General features: G+C 43.8%; 1 protein-coding gene and 1 long non-coding RNA gene across 2 annotated transcripts in view; one reads left to right on the top strand and one right to left on the bottom strand.

Annotated features, from left to right (window-relative positions):
• Positions 1-1,054: 1,054 nt before the first annotated feature.
• Positions 1,055-6,227, bottom strand: LOC143651780 (uncharacterized). Its single transcript, XR_013160212.1, has 2 exons — positions 5,722-6,227; positions 1,055-1,488 (listed from the first exon to the last, which is right to left on the bottom strand). It is a non-coding gene; the product is annotated as an uncharacterized LOC143651780 (long non-coding RNA).
• Positions 6,228-6,541: 314 nt separating this feature from the next.
• Positions 6,542-14,302, top strand: part of PELI2 (pellino E3 ubiquitin protein ligase family member 2) — a 187,437-nt gene continuing 179,676 nt past the window's right edge. The window contains exon 1 of the mRNA XM_077122548.1: positions 6,542-6,816. Within this exon, the coding sequence (XP_076978663.1) occupies positions 6,740-6,816 (77 nt within the window). The 5' untranslated portion in view covers positions 6,542-6,739. The remainder of the gene's footprint in view (positions 6,817-14,302) is intronic.

The following is a 14,302-nucleotide window of genomic DNA, read 5'->3' as shown; positions in this document are numbered from 1 at the left end:
TTTTGTTAAGGTATTTTGTGCCTACATTTGCAGCTTGATTTTTGTCAACTGCTGCTCTTTCTGACATGCCGACTTTAGCCAATCACAGCAACCTTGGATCCCTGAAGGACCAAACAAAACAAGAAGGGAAAGACCCCTTATATAATTGACCAGTGACCAAGCAAAGAGAAAGGTTAATAGGAATTGAATTTTGACCAGGCAGGTAGATATTTTGGGAATTAAGAGTTTTGATTTTGTGGGTCTTAAAGTATTTAATTCCCCTATTAAGCTGCAACCTTGACATGCTCTTTCAAAAGGAATGAAAATGCCATTTTGTCTTATTATTTAGCTTAGGGGAGTACTTACAATTTTTACCTGTTATCTGGTTTGCCTTTCCACTTTAATTGTTGACCGTGGAGGGCGGGGCCATCTGTGCTGAGCCAAGGGTGGGAGCTTGCCCTTGACGGTTTAAACGAGCACGTGGTAATGGAGACCAGGTCACTGCTTCCTGGGTTGACCTTGCTGCTAAACAAACCCAGTCGCTTCACGTGTGCAAAAACAATGGTTGAGTTTTTAGAAAGAATTATGAAAAGATATGAATAAAGTGAATAATTTAAGGGAGAAGGAACATTGACAAGCTAGTCGAAGATGGCTGAAATAGGAGATCAACATTTTAGATCCAGTTTCCTCAGGTAAGCTAATCTTTCAGTACTCCTTCGTAATATCGAATAGCCCTTCACAGTTTAGAAGGCGTTCTCTTTTCGGTACATCTCTCCTTGAGAGGCTGACGTCCAGCGCTACTCGGGAACATTTCACAAAGAGAAGGATAGCTAAAGAGTGTGCAGAGTTTGCCATCCAGGGCCCCATTCCCTCCCTGATTTGGGGATCAAAACTTTCAACTCCACCGTTAGACTCTGTGACTGGTGCCTGGTGTTTCTTGTGTCTTACTGATGGCCGTATGACTTGCGGTATATATCATGGTGCCTTAACCATCATCAGTCTTAAATACGTATTTATCACACGGATTGTTATAACAGGGCTGCACATGGCAAATACAGGAAGGCTTCAACACACATTTACTGATTTGTTATCATTTAATATCTCTACAGCCCCCCCGCCAGGGTATTCTTCCTGCAGTTTTATTTGAAATGATAATACTGCATGTTTTAATATTTTGCAGTACACAAATGACTGAGACATTCATTATTTCATTTGATTTCTTCAAAAACCTTGTGAGATATTTAGGCAGGAAATCATCATTCCTTTTTCACAGATGGGCTAACTGAGGCATAAAGAGATTAAGGGATGTAGAACTGAGGTCTCTGATTCCTAATCCAGCCGTCTCTCTGCGGCTCTCTTAGGGTTCCCGTCTCGTGAATGCCTGTCTGGTGCTTTAGTTGAACCTCTTTCTTTCAGCGCCTCTCTCAGCGGTAAATGCAAGAAGGGACATCCTCTTCTAGGAATATCTCACTGTTACAGGTTCCATGCACTGTTCACGGGAACTCTAGACTTGGGATAAGAAAGGAATAAGTAAATGGTTTATTCAAAAAACATTTATTATATAGCTCCTAAAAGTTTTATCTTGATTTTAGCAAAGCATTTTATGATCGTTCATGATATCTAATTAATTAATAATTAAGCACAATTATTAGATGAATTTTTAAATAATTTCAACAACCCCACCCAGTTCTCCAGCGACTTTCAATATCAAAGAGAAGCAAACCTTTACATCATTACTCTCAAGCCTTATATGACCTGCCTCCTACCACCTCTGCAATTTCACCTTTTACTCCTTTCCTGCTCTTTCACAAAGCTCCGGAAACATGGATTTCTTTCTAGTTCTAATGTATGCCAATCTCACTCTGCCCTTGGAGTATCTGTATTTGCTGTCCCCTCTGTATGCAATGCCAGCCCTTCAGGTCTTGTGCACAAGTGGCGCCACCTTTTCATTCAGTCATCTGCTCCTTGTTAAGTGAAAAAAATAGGTTAAGAGTAGTGTATATAGTGTGCTACCCTTTTGTAGTATTTTCTTAAAAACTGTGTACACACACACACATGCAAGCATACAGAATATCACCGATAAAATGCACGGAAAATTGACAGCAGCAGTTTCCACTAGGGAGGAGAACTGTAGGACAAAAGTAGCATTAAGACATTTTGTTTTCCTTTCTTGCATTATTTGAATTGCCTACCATCTGGATGTATTCCCCATGAACATAACCAAAATATGTGTGAAAGAATGCAGATAAAAAGAATTCACTGGATTGTCTGGAACTAACAAATTGGAACTATAGCTGGAAAATGTATTTAATAGTTCACTTAGATTCAATAAATCAACTGCACAGGTTCCGTTAAGGTGGCTCCTGCTTGAAAGCAGTTCATCTGCCAAACACCTGCGGTTTCATTGACCCCAAGCTCCATGTGACCCAATTCTTCGCTGTGTAAAAAGTGAAGGTACCTCACAATAGCAATGACAACAATGAAAATAAAAAATTATCATCTGTCAAATTAGTAAGGATTCAAAAATGCTCTAGAGAGTTCCCTGAGGCAGGTTCTCTCAGTCACTGCTGGTTACAGTGTAAATTGGCAGGCACAACTGTTTCAAAAAACGTTTTGGAAATAGGCATCAAAGAGTCTAAAAAATATTTATGCCCTTTGATATAATAATGTCACTTGTAGGAATGAGTGCTCATGCAGTCATAACAAGCATAAATATGTTTATTATTTGTAACAGAAAAATTATAAATTTTCCAAGCGTTCCATAAGAAGGGAAAGGTTAATAAATTTTGATAGAAATGATGAAACCACAAAAAAAATTTGTGAAGTTTTAATGGCAAGAGAAAACTGTTCACAAGATAGCATCAGGTAAAGAAAGGTTGGATAACAGACTGCACAAAGGGTTATTGTACACAGTACTGTCACAACTATGTCCAAATTTAAAAAGAAAAAAATGAAGGAAATATACAAAAATGATAAGTAGGGTGGTTTTCTGGGTAATGAAATTACGGGTTATTTAAAACAAGATAGAAAAATTTTGTTTTCATGTTTGCAAAATTGTTGACAAAGAGCTTATGTGACTCTTCCAATTATAAAAAAAATAAAATTTTACAAACCAAATGCAGTCCAAGGTTTCATCAAATATATATACATATATATATAGCGTCCTAATCAGTCTACCCAAACATATTTCTGAAAGTGTCTTTTTACTCTTTAGTATTGGCAAACATTAGCATGTAAGGTGGCAAGTCGGATGACCAAATATTAGACTCTCAATTTTAGAAATATTGGAGCTTATTTAACTGATTTTATTTAAGGTATAATTAAGGCAAACATAATTTTTTTTCCCCACTAAATCATTTAATTCTAGCTTAAAAGAGGTAGACGTTAACAGGGGAAGAAATCAAGAGAAAGCTTTACATAATTTATTTGTGGAGTAATCATATGGCCTCTGGTAGCTCAAGAAATGGCATCAACTCCCTTTGGGATGCTGTGGGTGGGTCATTCTCTTCAGGAGAGTGGTTTTTGGGCGGGGAGGTGGGACATAAATGGAAAGTCAAGCGGGGAGTGGGGGTCTACCCTGGCACCCTGGTCAGCCAGACCCACCCTGGCTTTCAGTAGGATGGCAGATGGTACAGCCAGATTGTCCCACCAGACTGGAGCTACTAACTAAAACAATTACATTCAAGAAGGAATAAATTCATGTTACAATCAGATTCCTCGTATAGCTGGGGATGCTGAGCGTAATGTTCTAATTGGTTTAAGTTGTGAACAACTCGTGCGGGAGGGGCAGAGAAGGGGGGAGGTCAGAGCAAAATAATTCAGGACACAAGCCACCAATGCTCTGAGATACTCCAGTTTACTCTCCACCACCCTGCCACCCTCCCAGCCCTGCCATCTGATCCCACTTCAGAAACGTCCCTTTACTTTTACCCATGGGTGTTTCCTTGAAATCAGAGAAAGAAAATTTGGGTCCTTGGGCAAAATAGAGACATGGTTTTGTGTGGGCCTATACTCTACTTTTTTTTCACACTTGAATGAGTTACGGACAGTTAAAAACTGGGAAATTTGGCATGAGATAGGGATTTCTGGCTTCTCTTAAAAAATTAAATCTAGCAACCATGAGCTGGCATTGTCATATGGCAACGGTCGGCCAGAGATGGGTGGCAGATGCCCCTTCTCGATGGCACAGGCTCACGAATTTGTCATTCTCCTCTCAGACAGTTTGCTCATTTGGGGTTCCTGCCTGGCCCCTGAATGCATTCTTTGCCCTGATTGATAGATTGCTATCCCCAGTCGGGGCTTTTAGAGGCCAGAGTGTTTCATAAAACTAATAGAGCAGCCCTGAGCTGCCTAGGATAAAAAGCCTCCCTTGGTTCAAAAACTCTCAGAAGCAGCACTTCAAGTGATCTCCGTAAAGACAGACCTGACTGAGCACAGTAACCACGCCTGAAGATATGCTGAAAGAGTAGAGAGGGAGGGACGCACCTGGGGAAGTCAGGGCCAGAGTGGGCAGGTAGCTAGAATGCAGGGCCTTCGAACATTGGGGCATCCTACGGGAAACTCTCAGTCTAGTATTTGGGACTTAGTAGAAAGTTAATAAATATGGGTTTCCATTCTCTGAAGAGCAGATGCAGAGCACAGCAAGGAGGAAATAGAGACAGAACAGTGTAATGTAACGCACAAAAGCACAGCACGCCAAGAGAGAAGGAGGAAGGAGGTAATTGTAGCCTAGAGAACAGCAGCAGAAACAGAATAGGCCTAGAGAAGTCAGGATGACAGAGCCAGGTACTGTAATAACAGGGAACTGTGTAATTGCTGCATAAGTCTGATAGATCTTTGCTAATCACACATCTATATGATAAGTAGGAGAAGACAGTAGATGGAGACAACATTAATCAAGCAGTTCAGGCAGAAAAGCACACCAAGACACTATGAGAAAAAAAGTCCTTCCGTAAAAGCCGGTTGGTTAAAGCTGTGAGTTTTGTATGCACAAACATATGCAGAATATGTAAAATGTACAGACTAGCTGTATTGAGTTGAAGAACGCAATTGCTAGCATTAGCTGAAATAAGGTAATCGTTGAATAAAATTTTAGCTTTGGTTTACCAACGGTATGGCTTTCGTTACTTTAGAATAACTTCTTTATTTCCCAAGCCCCAATTAAAAAAAAAATCAGTTACTAACATATAAAAATACCTGAAGCACGTTGTCACTGTAATAATAGCCTGTCACACAATGTTACACAAAGGGTGCTGAGCAGACTGGAAAGTTACAGATGCAATTACTTTGTTCCTGGCCCTTTACTTAGGGTCATAGCCAAGTAGTCACTGTTAAACACAGGGTAGCTATGGCAGTACTTATTTCTTTAAATATTTAACGGTCTTGAGAGGCAGTGGCTGGCAATAATATGCAGATGTTCTAGAATGTTATGAGTGCTTAATAAACTTTGAAACAATAAAATCCAGGATGAGGAAAAACAGCAGCCAGTGAAGCTATTATAACTCTAAAATATTTTAGAGCCATAATAATACAGTAACGATTTAGAAAGGTATAAAAAGTAAACATGGTGTATTGATTAAATCATAGGACTAAAGGAATACTGATTTACCCAAAATTCCACGCAGGGAATTTCCTCTTAACCCCTTAGGAGAACGAAAGAAGCTCTGGGAAATGTGGACAGAATATGGATTTAAAAACAAAACAAGGCTCAAAAAACAAAACAAACAAACAAACAAAACACACCTCATTCTACTCGTTCTATTTCTACCATGTGGAGCTCTGCTGAGAACAAACGGCGGCTACGTCGCGTACAATGGAGTGGGGTCAAAACTTCCTTCAATCCGGCACTGATGAGTAAAGCCCTCCGACTTCCAGATGCCTTCCAGCTTTGGAGGGCTTAGCTATGGAAGAAGAGGCACCCAGATGCGTGCGTGCGACACCTCCATACGCATGACGCGACACAGTGGCAACGGGAACCAAACGCTTTTAGACCTAGAGAGGAAGTCCTTTATCTATATTTAACTAAACTCGGCAAAACATGAAGTAGTCTTGGGGACCTCGACCGAGGCGCTTTCGGGATCTTCTGCGCAGCCTTCTGAGGCTGGAGAGCGCAGCGGCGTGGGCGGAGGACCCCGCGCTCTAAGTTTGGAGAAGGAAGCCAGAAGAAAAAAAACAGAGCTGCCCCTTTAAGAACTTCTTTTTCCTTTTACTCTATGTTTACATAACACGGGGGCCGATCCGCCGCCCGGCGCGAGGTGGGGGGCGGGGAGTGGGCGCCGGTGGCCCCACGCGCCCGGGCAGGCGCTGCGCAGCGGGCGGGGTGGGGTGGGCGGCGGCAGGGGCTCCCCGGGGCAGCGAGGCGCGGCGCCCACCTGCCCACGCGCCGCGAGGGCGGCCCCGCGGGCCCTGCCCCGCCCCTCCCCCGCTCTCTGCCCCCGCCCCTCCCTCGCTCCCCCCTCCCGCGGGGCTCCGGCGGCGGCGGCGGCGGCGGCGGCGGCGCTGGCGCTGGGCGCGGGCAGGTTCCCCCTGCTGCCGGGTCCCATTTGTTGCCGGGTCCGGCTCGGGGCGGCCGCGGCGCGCGGAGCTCCGGGGAGCCCGGTGGGGCAGCCGCGCAGCCACGACGGAGCAGCCACGGGACTGGCCGCCTCGCGCCCCCTTCGCCGCCGTGCCCTTCCCCGGCGCGCTCACCCCCTTCTCGGGATGGGATTGTAGCGGCGGCGCGGACTCGGAGGGGATCGCGGCCGAGGCCGAGCGCGGCTCCATGTTTTCCCCCGGCCAGGAGGAGCACTGCGCCCCCAATAAGGAGCCGGTGAAATACGGGGAGCTGGTGGTGCTGGGGTGAGTCCGGAGACCTCCGGCCCGGGTGGCCGCTGAGCGCCTGCCTTCCTGAGTGGGGCCCGGGGTCGGGTGGCGCGGGCGCGCTCTGAGGACCGCGGGAGGGGACGGGACGGCGGGGCCGGGATGCCCCCACCAGCTCGCGCGCGCGTGGGGCTGCGGCGGGCGCCGGGCTGCGCGGTCCGCGCGGGGCCGGCCGCCGAGGAAGTGGCGGAGCCGGGTCGGCGCGGTCGCCGGGGCTGGCGCGGGCGGCGGGAAGGGCCCCGGGGGCGGGCACTCGGGCGACCCAGCACCCCGCGGGGCTCAGCGCGCGGCCACCGGGTCCGCGGTCCGCCGTGGGCTGGAGTTGAGCGGCGCTGCCGCGGGCGTCTTGCGGTCTCGAAGGAGACCCCCCCCCCACCTCCCGCCACACACACACACACACACACACTTCGCGGAGAAGGGAGGGCCACCCGGGCTGTCCCCGGGGATCTGTGTCCCTGCGGAAGGCGAGCCGGGGACCCCGCAACTCGGAGAGTGGCGCCGCGGGGCTGTGCGATCTGCCAGGCGGGCGTCCTCGGGCTGCGCTTTGCATATTGTTATGGTGACCGCGGCGGACAGCCGGAGCCCGAGGGCAGTGAACTGTCTGTGACCCAGACGGGCAGGCCGATCCTCCGAGAGTGTCCTGGGGTGGGGGAGAGGGACGCGGCCGCCCGGGGCTCGGGCACCGGAACGCGGGGCCGCCCCTCGTGGCAGCGGCCGCCCCGGGGGACAGCGCGGGGGGCGCACCCACCTCGCCCGCCTCGGCTCCCTCTCCTCTTGTGCAAACCACATTTTGAAGATAGTAATTATCTACAATCGTTAAACGATGGCAATTAGCGACTTGATCAACTTCCTGAGTTTCCTTGTGACATTTCTATTGTTTACCCTTAATAAACCGGGAGAGAGGCTTTGCCAGATTAAAACTGGATAAACTGGGCAGTGAGAGGGGAGCAGCATGGGGAGGGGGATGGGAGCAGGAAACTCCGGGGAAGAAGCAACTTGGGTTTAGCATTGGAGGAGAAAGGATTATTTTTTTTCCTCCTTTCGATACGTCGCTCGTGGGAACCCGCGCTTTTGTTGAAAGATCTGTATTCCTAGCATCATAGGCGCTGATAGGTAGGCTTAGCACACTCATGAGGAGCCGTGGCTATGGGAGAACTCAGGGAACTGTGTGAAAAGGGTTTTGATATTTCGAAACCCTGAAGTATGGACTTAAAGGTAATTTTAAAGAGAGGAATTTTTAAGAGAAGCTTCCAGACCCAGTACAACTGAAAATTTTCAAGTCTCTAAGTGGACCATTATTAGAATCTCCTTACCTGTTTTGAAGCTGTTGGCAGATAAGCATTTTTATCACCTGCGTGGACATTGCACTTAAAAGCCTCACATGTCAAGGTTCCTTGGAAGAAGGGAGGAGTGACAGGGAAAAAGCTGGAGTTTTGTCGCTCTTATGTAACTTCAGCCCAACTTAATTTTGTAGAGTTTGGTTTTGTTTGTGTGGCTGTCTTCCAAGTATGTTCAACATGGTGAACCTGACAGGAAAGATTGATTTGTGCCAGAACTTTATTTCGTTATTTCCTTTTGAGGAAATTATTGTTGAGATGCTTTAGAAAAGAAGTGTGTTGTGAGTGGGCCTGGAGAGGTTTTGTACTCATAGCTGGAAGTATTGGACATTCCAAAGCCATGAAAAGGATTTATACCCTGAATTGTCCTAGTATCAAAAACTTGTGCTAAAGTAGGCTGTGTAAATGCGTTGCCAATTGCATGTGATTTGTCCTTTACTAATGCTTTTCCAGGAGAAACAGAGTATGACAAAAAGTGACTTACTCTTTGGGGCTAGATACTCAGCAGTTATCTGTGCACCTATTATGTGCCAGCACTGTTTAGACATCGGACAGACAGCAGTGGAACATGGAACTTTCAATTTAATCCAGAGTGAAAGGCATAAACAGAAATAAGCTTGTAAGCAAGGGAATAATAAATAATAATTTCATGCACTTCCAAGACCTGACAAGTAGTTGGTTAATGTAAAGTGCCTGCTTTAGCTAGACACTGCTTTCTTTAGCAAGGAGGTCTGGAAAGGTCTCTCTGAGGAGGTGAAATGTGAGTTGAGACCAGACTATTGAGAAGATCTTAGTCTGGTTTTTGAATACTTGAGAAGAATTGTCATTTTCTTTTTTTGAGAGATTTCTACCTCTTTAACAGTATTGATCATTGAAGAATGCAGATAAAAGAGGGAGTAGATAGGTGGGCTATAAAGGAATCCTTATTAAATCATATCCCATCCTTGGGAATTGAAACAATGTCCTCTCTCTTAAAACAATTACAATTAAATAAAAACGCTATGCATGACATAACTATTGGCATATAGAGAATTCCTAGTAGATATTCTTATTGATAATTTCTTTCTTGAGATCAAAAAATGCCAAATTGCTGATATTGATAGAAACTTTTGCTTATGACAATGATTTATACTGTTGAGTAACTTTGTTCTTTTTGCTCTCTCCTGAATTTTGTAGTAAAATGTCACTAGGAAATGTTCTGGAGAGCAGAATGAAGAGCTGATATATGTCTGCTACATCCATATTGAAATATTTCTGCATCTTTTCGTATGTTACACAATATCATGAGAATGTCAGGCAGTTAGGATTTTAGTGGGGTCAGCACTTTCTTGGCAGATGAGTGGAATTTAGCTATTTCATAATTCCTACTAGCTAATGTATCATAGCCATAATGCTTCGTTATTCCCATGACATAATTGAAGGTAGAACAAATGACTGGTCTAATCACCATGTCTTCTTTACTATTAAGTTTAAACTTGGTTAAAATTTTAAAGCTGGGAAAGTGTGTCAGGATCTAAGAGTCAATTCAGTGTAGAGGGAAGAGCATGAATTTACGTCATACGTAAGGCTTGGATTTAAGTCCTGCTCTCTTGCCTTACTGGCTTTTTGATTTTGGTTTAGTCCTTCATCCGATTTCTTTATCTAGAGCAAAACTGGATTGGATTAGGTGGCCTTTAAGGTCTGCACTCTGTAATATTGCTCATTGGCTCACATGAGGGCAAATGTATAGTTACACATTCGAAGTAGCCTGTCGTTTGCTGGTTTTGTTTATTCTTGTGGCGACAGGGGCTCGAATTCAAATGAGTACTCATACTTTTGTTTTAATAGCAGAAAGGCCAATGCTGTATTGCTTTTTATGAAATAGGTATGCGCGAAACAGGCTGAGTTTCTGTTTTTTTTAAAGTGTTAATGGCTTACATATATTTGGCTCTGGTGTTAAGTTGTACGTAAGAACATTCAAATTTGGTGAAACTTCTGTTTTGAGTTTAAGAAGGACAGTGATGTAGGAATTAAGCTAAATTGGTCTGAAATAACCAGCACAAGGAGAAGATGATCTAGTTGTCTGTTGCTTTTGGAACTGGAAGGGGCGTAAGAGATCATAGTACATGTTCAGCCTCTTGATTCTACTGTTGAAGAAGCTGAGGCCTCAGGAAGGAGATTTGTTTAACTTCCTACTTGAGTCAGGCTGAGCTGGAACTATGAGCTGGATCACTGGACTACAAGTTTCAGGTTACGGTTCCTGCACTGAAGGGCACATTCCAGTGGTGTCAATTCCTGAGAGCTTCAATTATTTGTAACTTGCACGAGGGGCAGCAGGTCCCCTTTCTGGGTTTGATTTGAAGCATGTGGCTCTGCTCCTTGCCGACTAACATCCCGTCATGGGACATATTTTTTGGAAAAATATTGCTTGCTCTCTTCGTTCCCCTCCCCTCACAGTTGAATGGGTAATGCAGTTTTCAGGGCTTTCTATTTTTCACTCGATGTTTTACAAACATGTATTTTTGTTGGCTTTCATAACGTAGGGTCCATAGATGGAGCTCAGGGAGCTTTTGAACATGGCTGGGGGAGAAAAAACATCTTTATTTTCGCTATACTCAAACACTGAAATTTTGTATTTCATTCAATTATATGTGTAGGTGATGAAACACAGCAGCAATTAGCAGCACTTGCAACTTCGTGGCTAATATAAATTGCAGATATTTTCATATCACATTTATAGTTGTACAGATGTCTCAAAATATCATTTACAGTAGCTACTAGACCCACTGCTAGTTTTTTTATTTAATGCATTAATACATTAATGCGTTTATTAGTATGTCACATTTTTAAAGCTATTTTGATGACTAAGTATAATTAATTTCATTTGTAATCATTCGTAGTTTATTTTCTGCATTTAATTTTTTTTTCCAAGAAGGGCTTCACACTTCACCAGGTTGTCAAAGAGATCTTTGGTGCATGTGCACACTTGTGCACACTTGCGCACACTTTAACAACCTGTACAGTCAAAGGTTTAGATATATAACTGAACAATGAATATTTTTAATTAGTAGAAACTGATTAAGGTCTACTAAAGGATAAAGGGCAGAGAGTTACCGATAATACAGTGATCTGATAGATCCCAAGAGAAAGAGGACTATTGCTTATAGAGTTTATGGTCTTTATTTAAAAAAAAAAAAAAGCTGCCAACTTCCATATACTTTTTTTTTTGTATTAACCTTTGCACTTTGCCTTCCATCACCCCTCTTTTTAGTAGTAACAAGACGCCTTAAAATATCCCCTAACACTTTTCCTTTTCTCATCCTCTCAGCTAATTTGGGCTGAAAAGACATCAAATACAAGCATCCTTTAAAGACTAAAAAGGTCTTTGAACTTTTTTTTTTTTTAATAAAACAAAATCTTTACTGTCACTCAGTGTGTGGAGTGATCTGAAGGGCACAGAACTGCCTGTATGGATGGACTGTCTGACTCTGGGCTGTGGTGGGTCCTGATGTTACAGGCTTTGGGTTACTATATTTTCCTTTACTAACTTTAGCCTCATTTGGCATATGTAGCTGTCTGTGTTGCTTTGTAGCTTCCAGTCTGGCTGTCTCAGATTTATTTGTTTCTCTCTTTTACACACGAAGACTGAAACTTTCCTTCACACTTTTCATTTTTGGTCACCTGTCATCGTGTGATCAATATTTGGGGACACTTTATGCAAACAAAGATAAAGCCAGGTTGATTTAGATCCTAGTGACTTTACCAAAGCATGTCTAATCCTAAAGATGAAACACACACGCATACACACACAAAAGATTAAAAAAAGACAAAAAACATAGCAGTTATTGTATTTGAGGGAGACCAATATTATCTCCCTGGGGTAGGGGTTTTGTGTTTGCTCTGCAAATATCAGTCTTGTGGCTGTAGGATGGCTTTTCAACAGAGACAGCAGTAACTCAGTGTACCAGGCTGGTATGGGAGAAAAATATCTGTAAAAAAAGGAATTTCTAACATCTTTTTTTATTTAATTAAAGAGATCTCTTAGAGTATGCAGAAGTTTGTTTGTTTGTTTTTATAAAAAGAAAAGTGAGGGTCAGAATGATTCAGTTGTTAGTTTTCATTGTGCCTATTGTCACTTTCAACTTCTGGAAAATGAGAGCAGGACGTGTGTCTTTCTATCTCAGCTTTGTCTAAACCAGCTGTTCGCAACCCCTGTCCCAAATACCTCATATGCGAGGATGAGTTTTGAGGGGTGTGGCCAGTAATTTATGACAAGTAATAAAGTGTGGATCTCTCAGATGGTTCAGAGATATCCCTTTAATAATGCCATTTTTCACTCACTTGTTTTCTGATATGTTTTCACAAGTGGGGAAGAAAGGGGTGGAGTTACATTGGGTGATCCAGGAATTTATTCGTTCAACAAATATTTATTGGGTGTCTCCTCTTCCAAGGCACTGAGGATACAGCGCGGACAAGGCAGACGCATTCCCTGTCCTCATGAATTGTACCCCAGGTAGCCTGTCTTATTCTCATTATAGCCTCTTAGTGAACGACTATTACCAAATACAGCCCGTTTATTTATTCCACAAATTCTGCTACCTGTCAGATGATACGCTCGGCACTAAGGGATGCTGTGATGAAACACAGTGTCTGCCACTGTGGAGCTTGCAGTCCAGTTGGGGGAATAAAAAGCAGTTTGCAGAGTATGGGCTGTGACGGGAGACATTACAGGGTCACCCAACCCCTTGCCTGAATGAGAAAGGGAAAACTGGTTGGAGGTGAGAGGGAACGAGTGGTCTGGCAGAGGATATACACTATTCTAAGACCCCAGGGTGTGTGCATGGCTCCTTTGAGAGAAGCCTTCCATGGCTAGAAACAAGTAGTTGGATGAAATATTGTGTGACATGAGGTTAGGGCAGTAGATGGGGCACATTATAAAGGCTAATTTCATATGGGAAGTTTTTTTTTTTTTTTTTTTACTTTATTCTGAGAGCATAGGAAACTGCAGCAGGATTTCCAGCTATGAGATGGGAGTGGAAGAAGCACTTCTGCAAAAAAAGATGCAGCTGTTTTAAATTTGTTTTTAAACCTTTGATTTTGAAATATTTTTGAACTTAACAGGACAGTTGCAAAAATAATGAAAACCCCATAGCGAGAACACCAGCATACCTCCACCCTCCATGGAACTTACATTTTAATGGGAGAGGTGGACGATGGCAAATGAGCAAGCAAACAAATAGATAAAAATTTTAATTTCAGAGAGTCGTGTAAAGAAAATAAGGCAAGATAAGTGGAGAGAGTGCGATTGGATAGGTGGGGTTGCTGACCAGCAGGATGAAATGCTGGGATAAGGTAGTAGGGGGCCCATTTAGATAGGATAATCAGGAAAAGCTCTTTTTAGAATATAACCCTGTCTCTATTGAGAGCCTCCATCTATTCCAGTTTTAATTTATTTACGTTTTTTTTTACTGCTTAAGCCACCTTGAGTAGGTTCTGCTCTTAAAGCCCAAGGATCCCTGAGTGTTCCATTAGTTAAGGAGGCAAGGTATATAAACAGTTTACCAAAGTGAAAATAGAAGTGTAAACAAATGTAAGGATATATAGTTAACATCCTAGACATAAACATGGTTCAATCCAATGTGCTGCTTGCCACGTGCCCAGAGTGTTAATTGCAGTCTGCCAGAGTTCATTGAAACTGTCTGGTTTTCCCTGGAAGTTTGCCCCTTGAGAGCAGACACTGCTACTTCCTTCCACTGAGGAGCGCTAGACCACCCCTTTCCTGACGCACAGCAAGCACTCTCTGAGCATCTTGACGGAATGAGTTTCTGTGACACCCCCTGGTGCCCCCATAGCACAGAGGTGTCACCGGGGCTCAGGGAGTGCTGCTGATTCGAAGGCACAGCTGCAGTTTTGTAAACAATCCTTCCATCCTTTAAGGCCCAACTTAAAGGCTCCCTGGGATACCAAACATGTACTTTAATGACATCAGATATTCCAGTTTCAACTTGTGTTTGTTTTTCTTTTTGCCAGTCACCTAACAGTCATTTTGTCACCTGCAGAAAGTTCTGCCTGGAAGGGAAGGAGACCATCTGTTCTGATTCCAACAGCAGCCCAGAGCCGCATTGCAGTACGCCTCGGTGGTGTGGAAA

This window comes from Tamandua tetradactyla, chromosome 12, assembly GCF_023851605.1.
Source record: "Tamandua tetradactyla isolate mTamTet1 chromosome 12, mTamTet1.pri, whole genome shotgun sequence".
NCBI lineage: Eukaryota > Metazoa > Chordata > Mammalia > Pilosa > Myrmecophagidae > Tamandua > Tamandua tetradactyla.
Note: the sequence above shows the minus strand (reverse complement) of the source record. Positions and strands in the feature narration are given on the sequence as shown.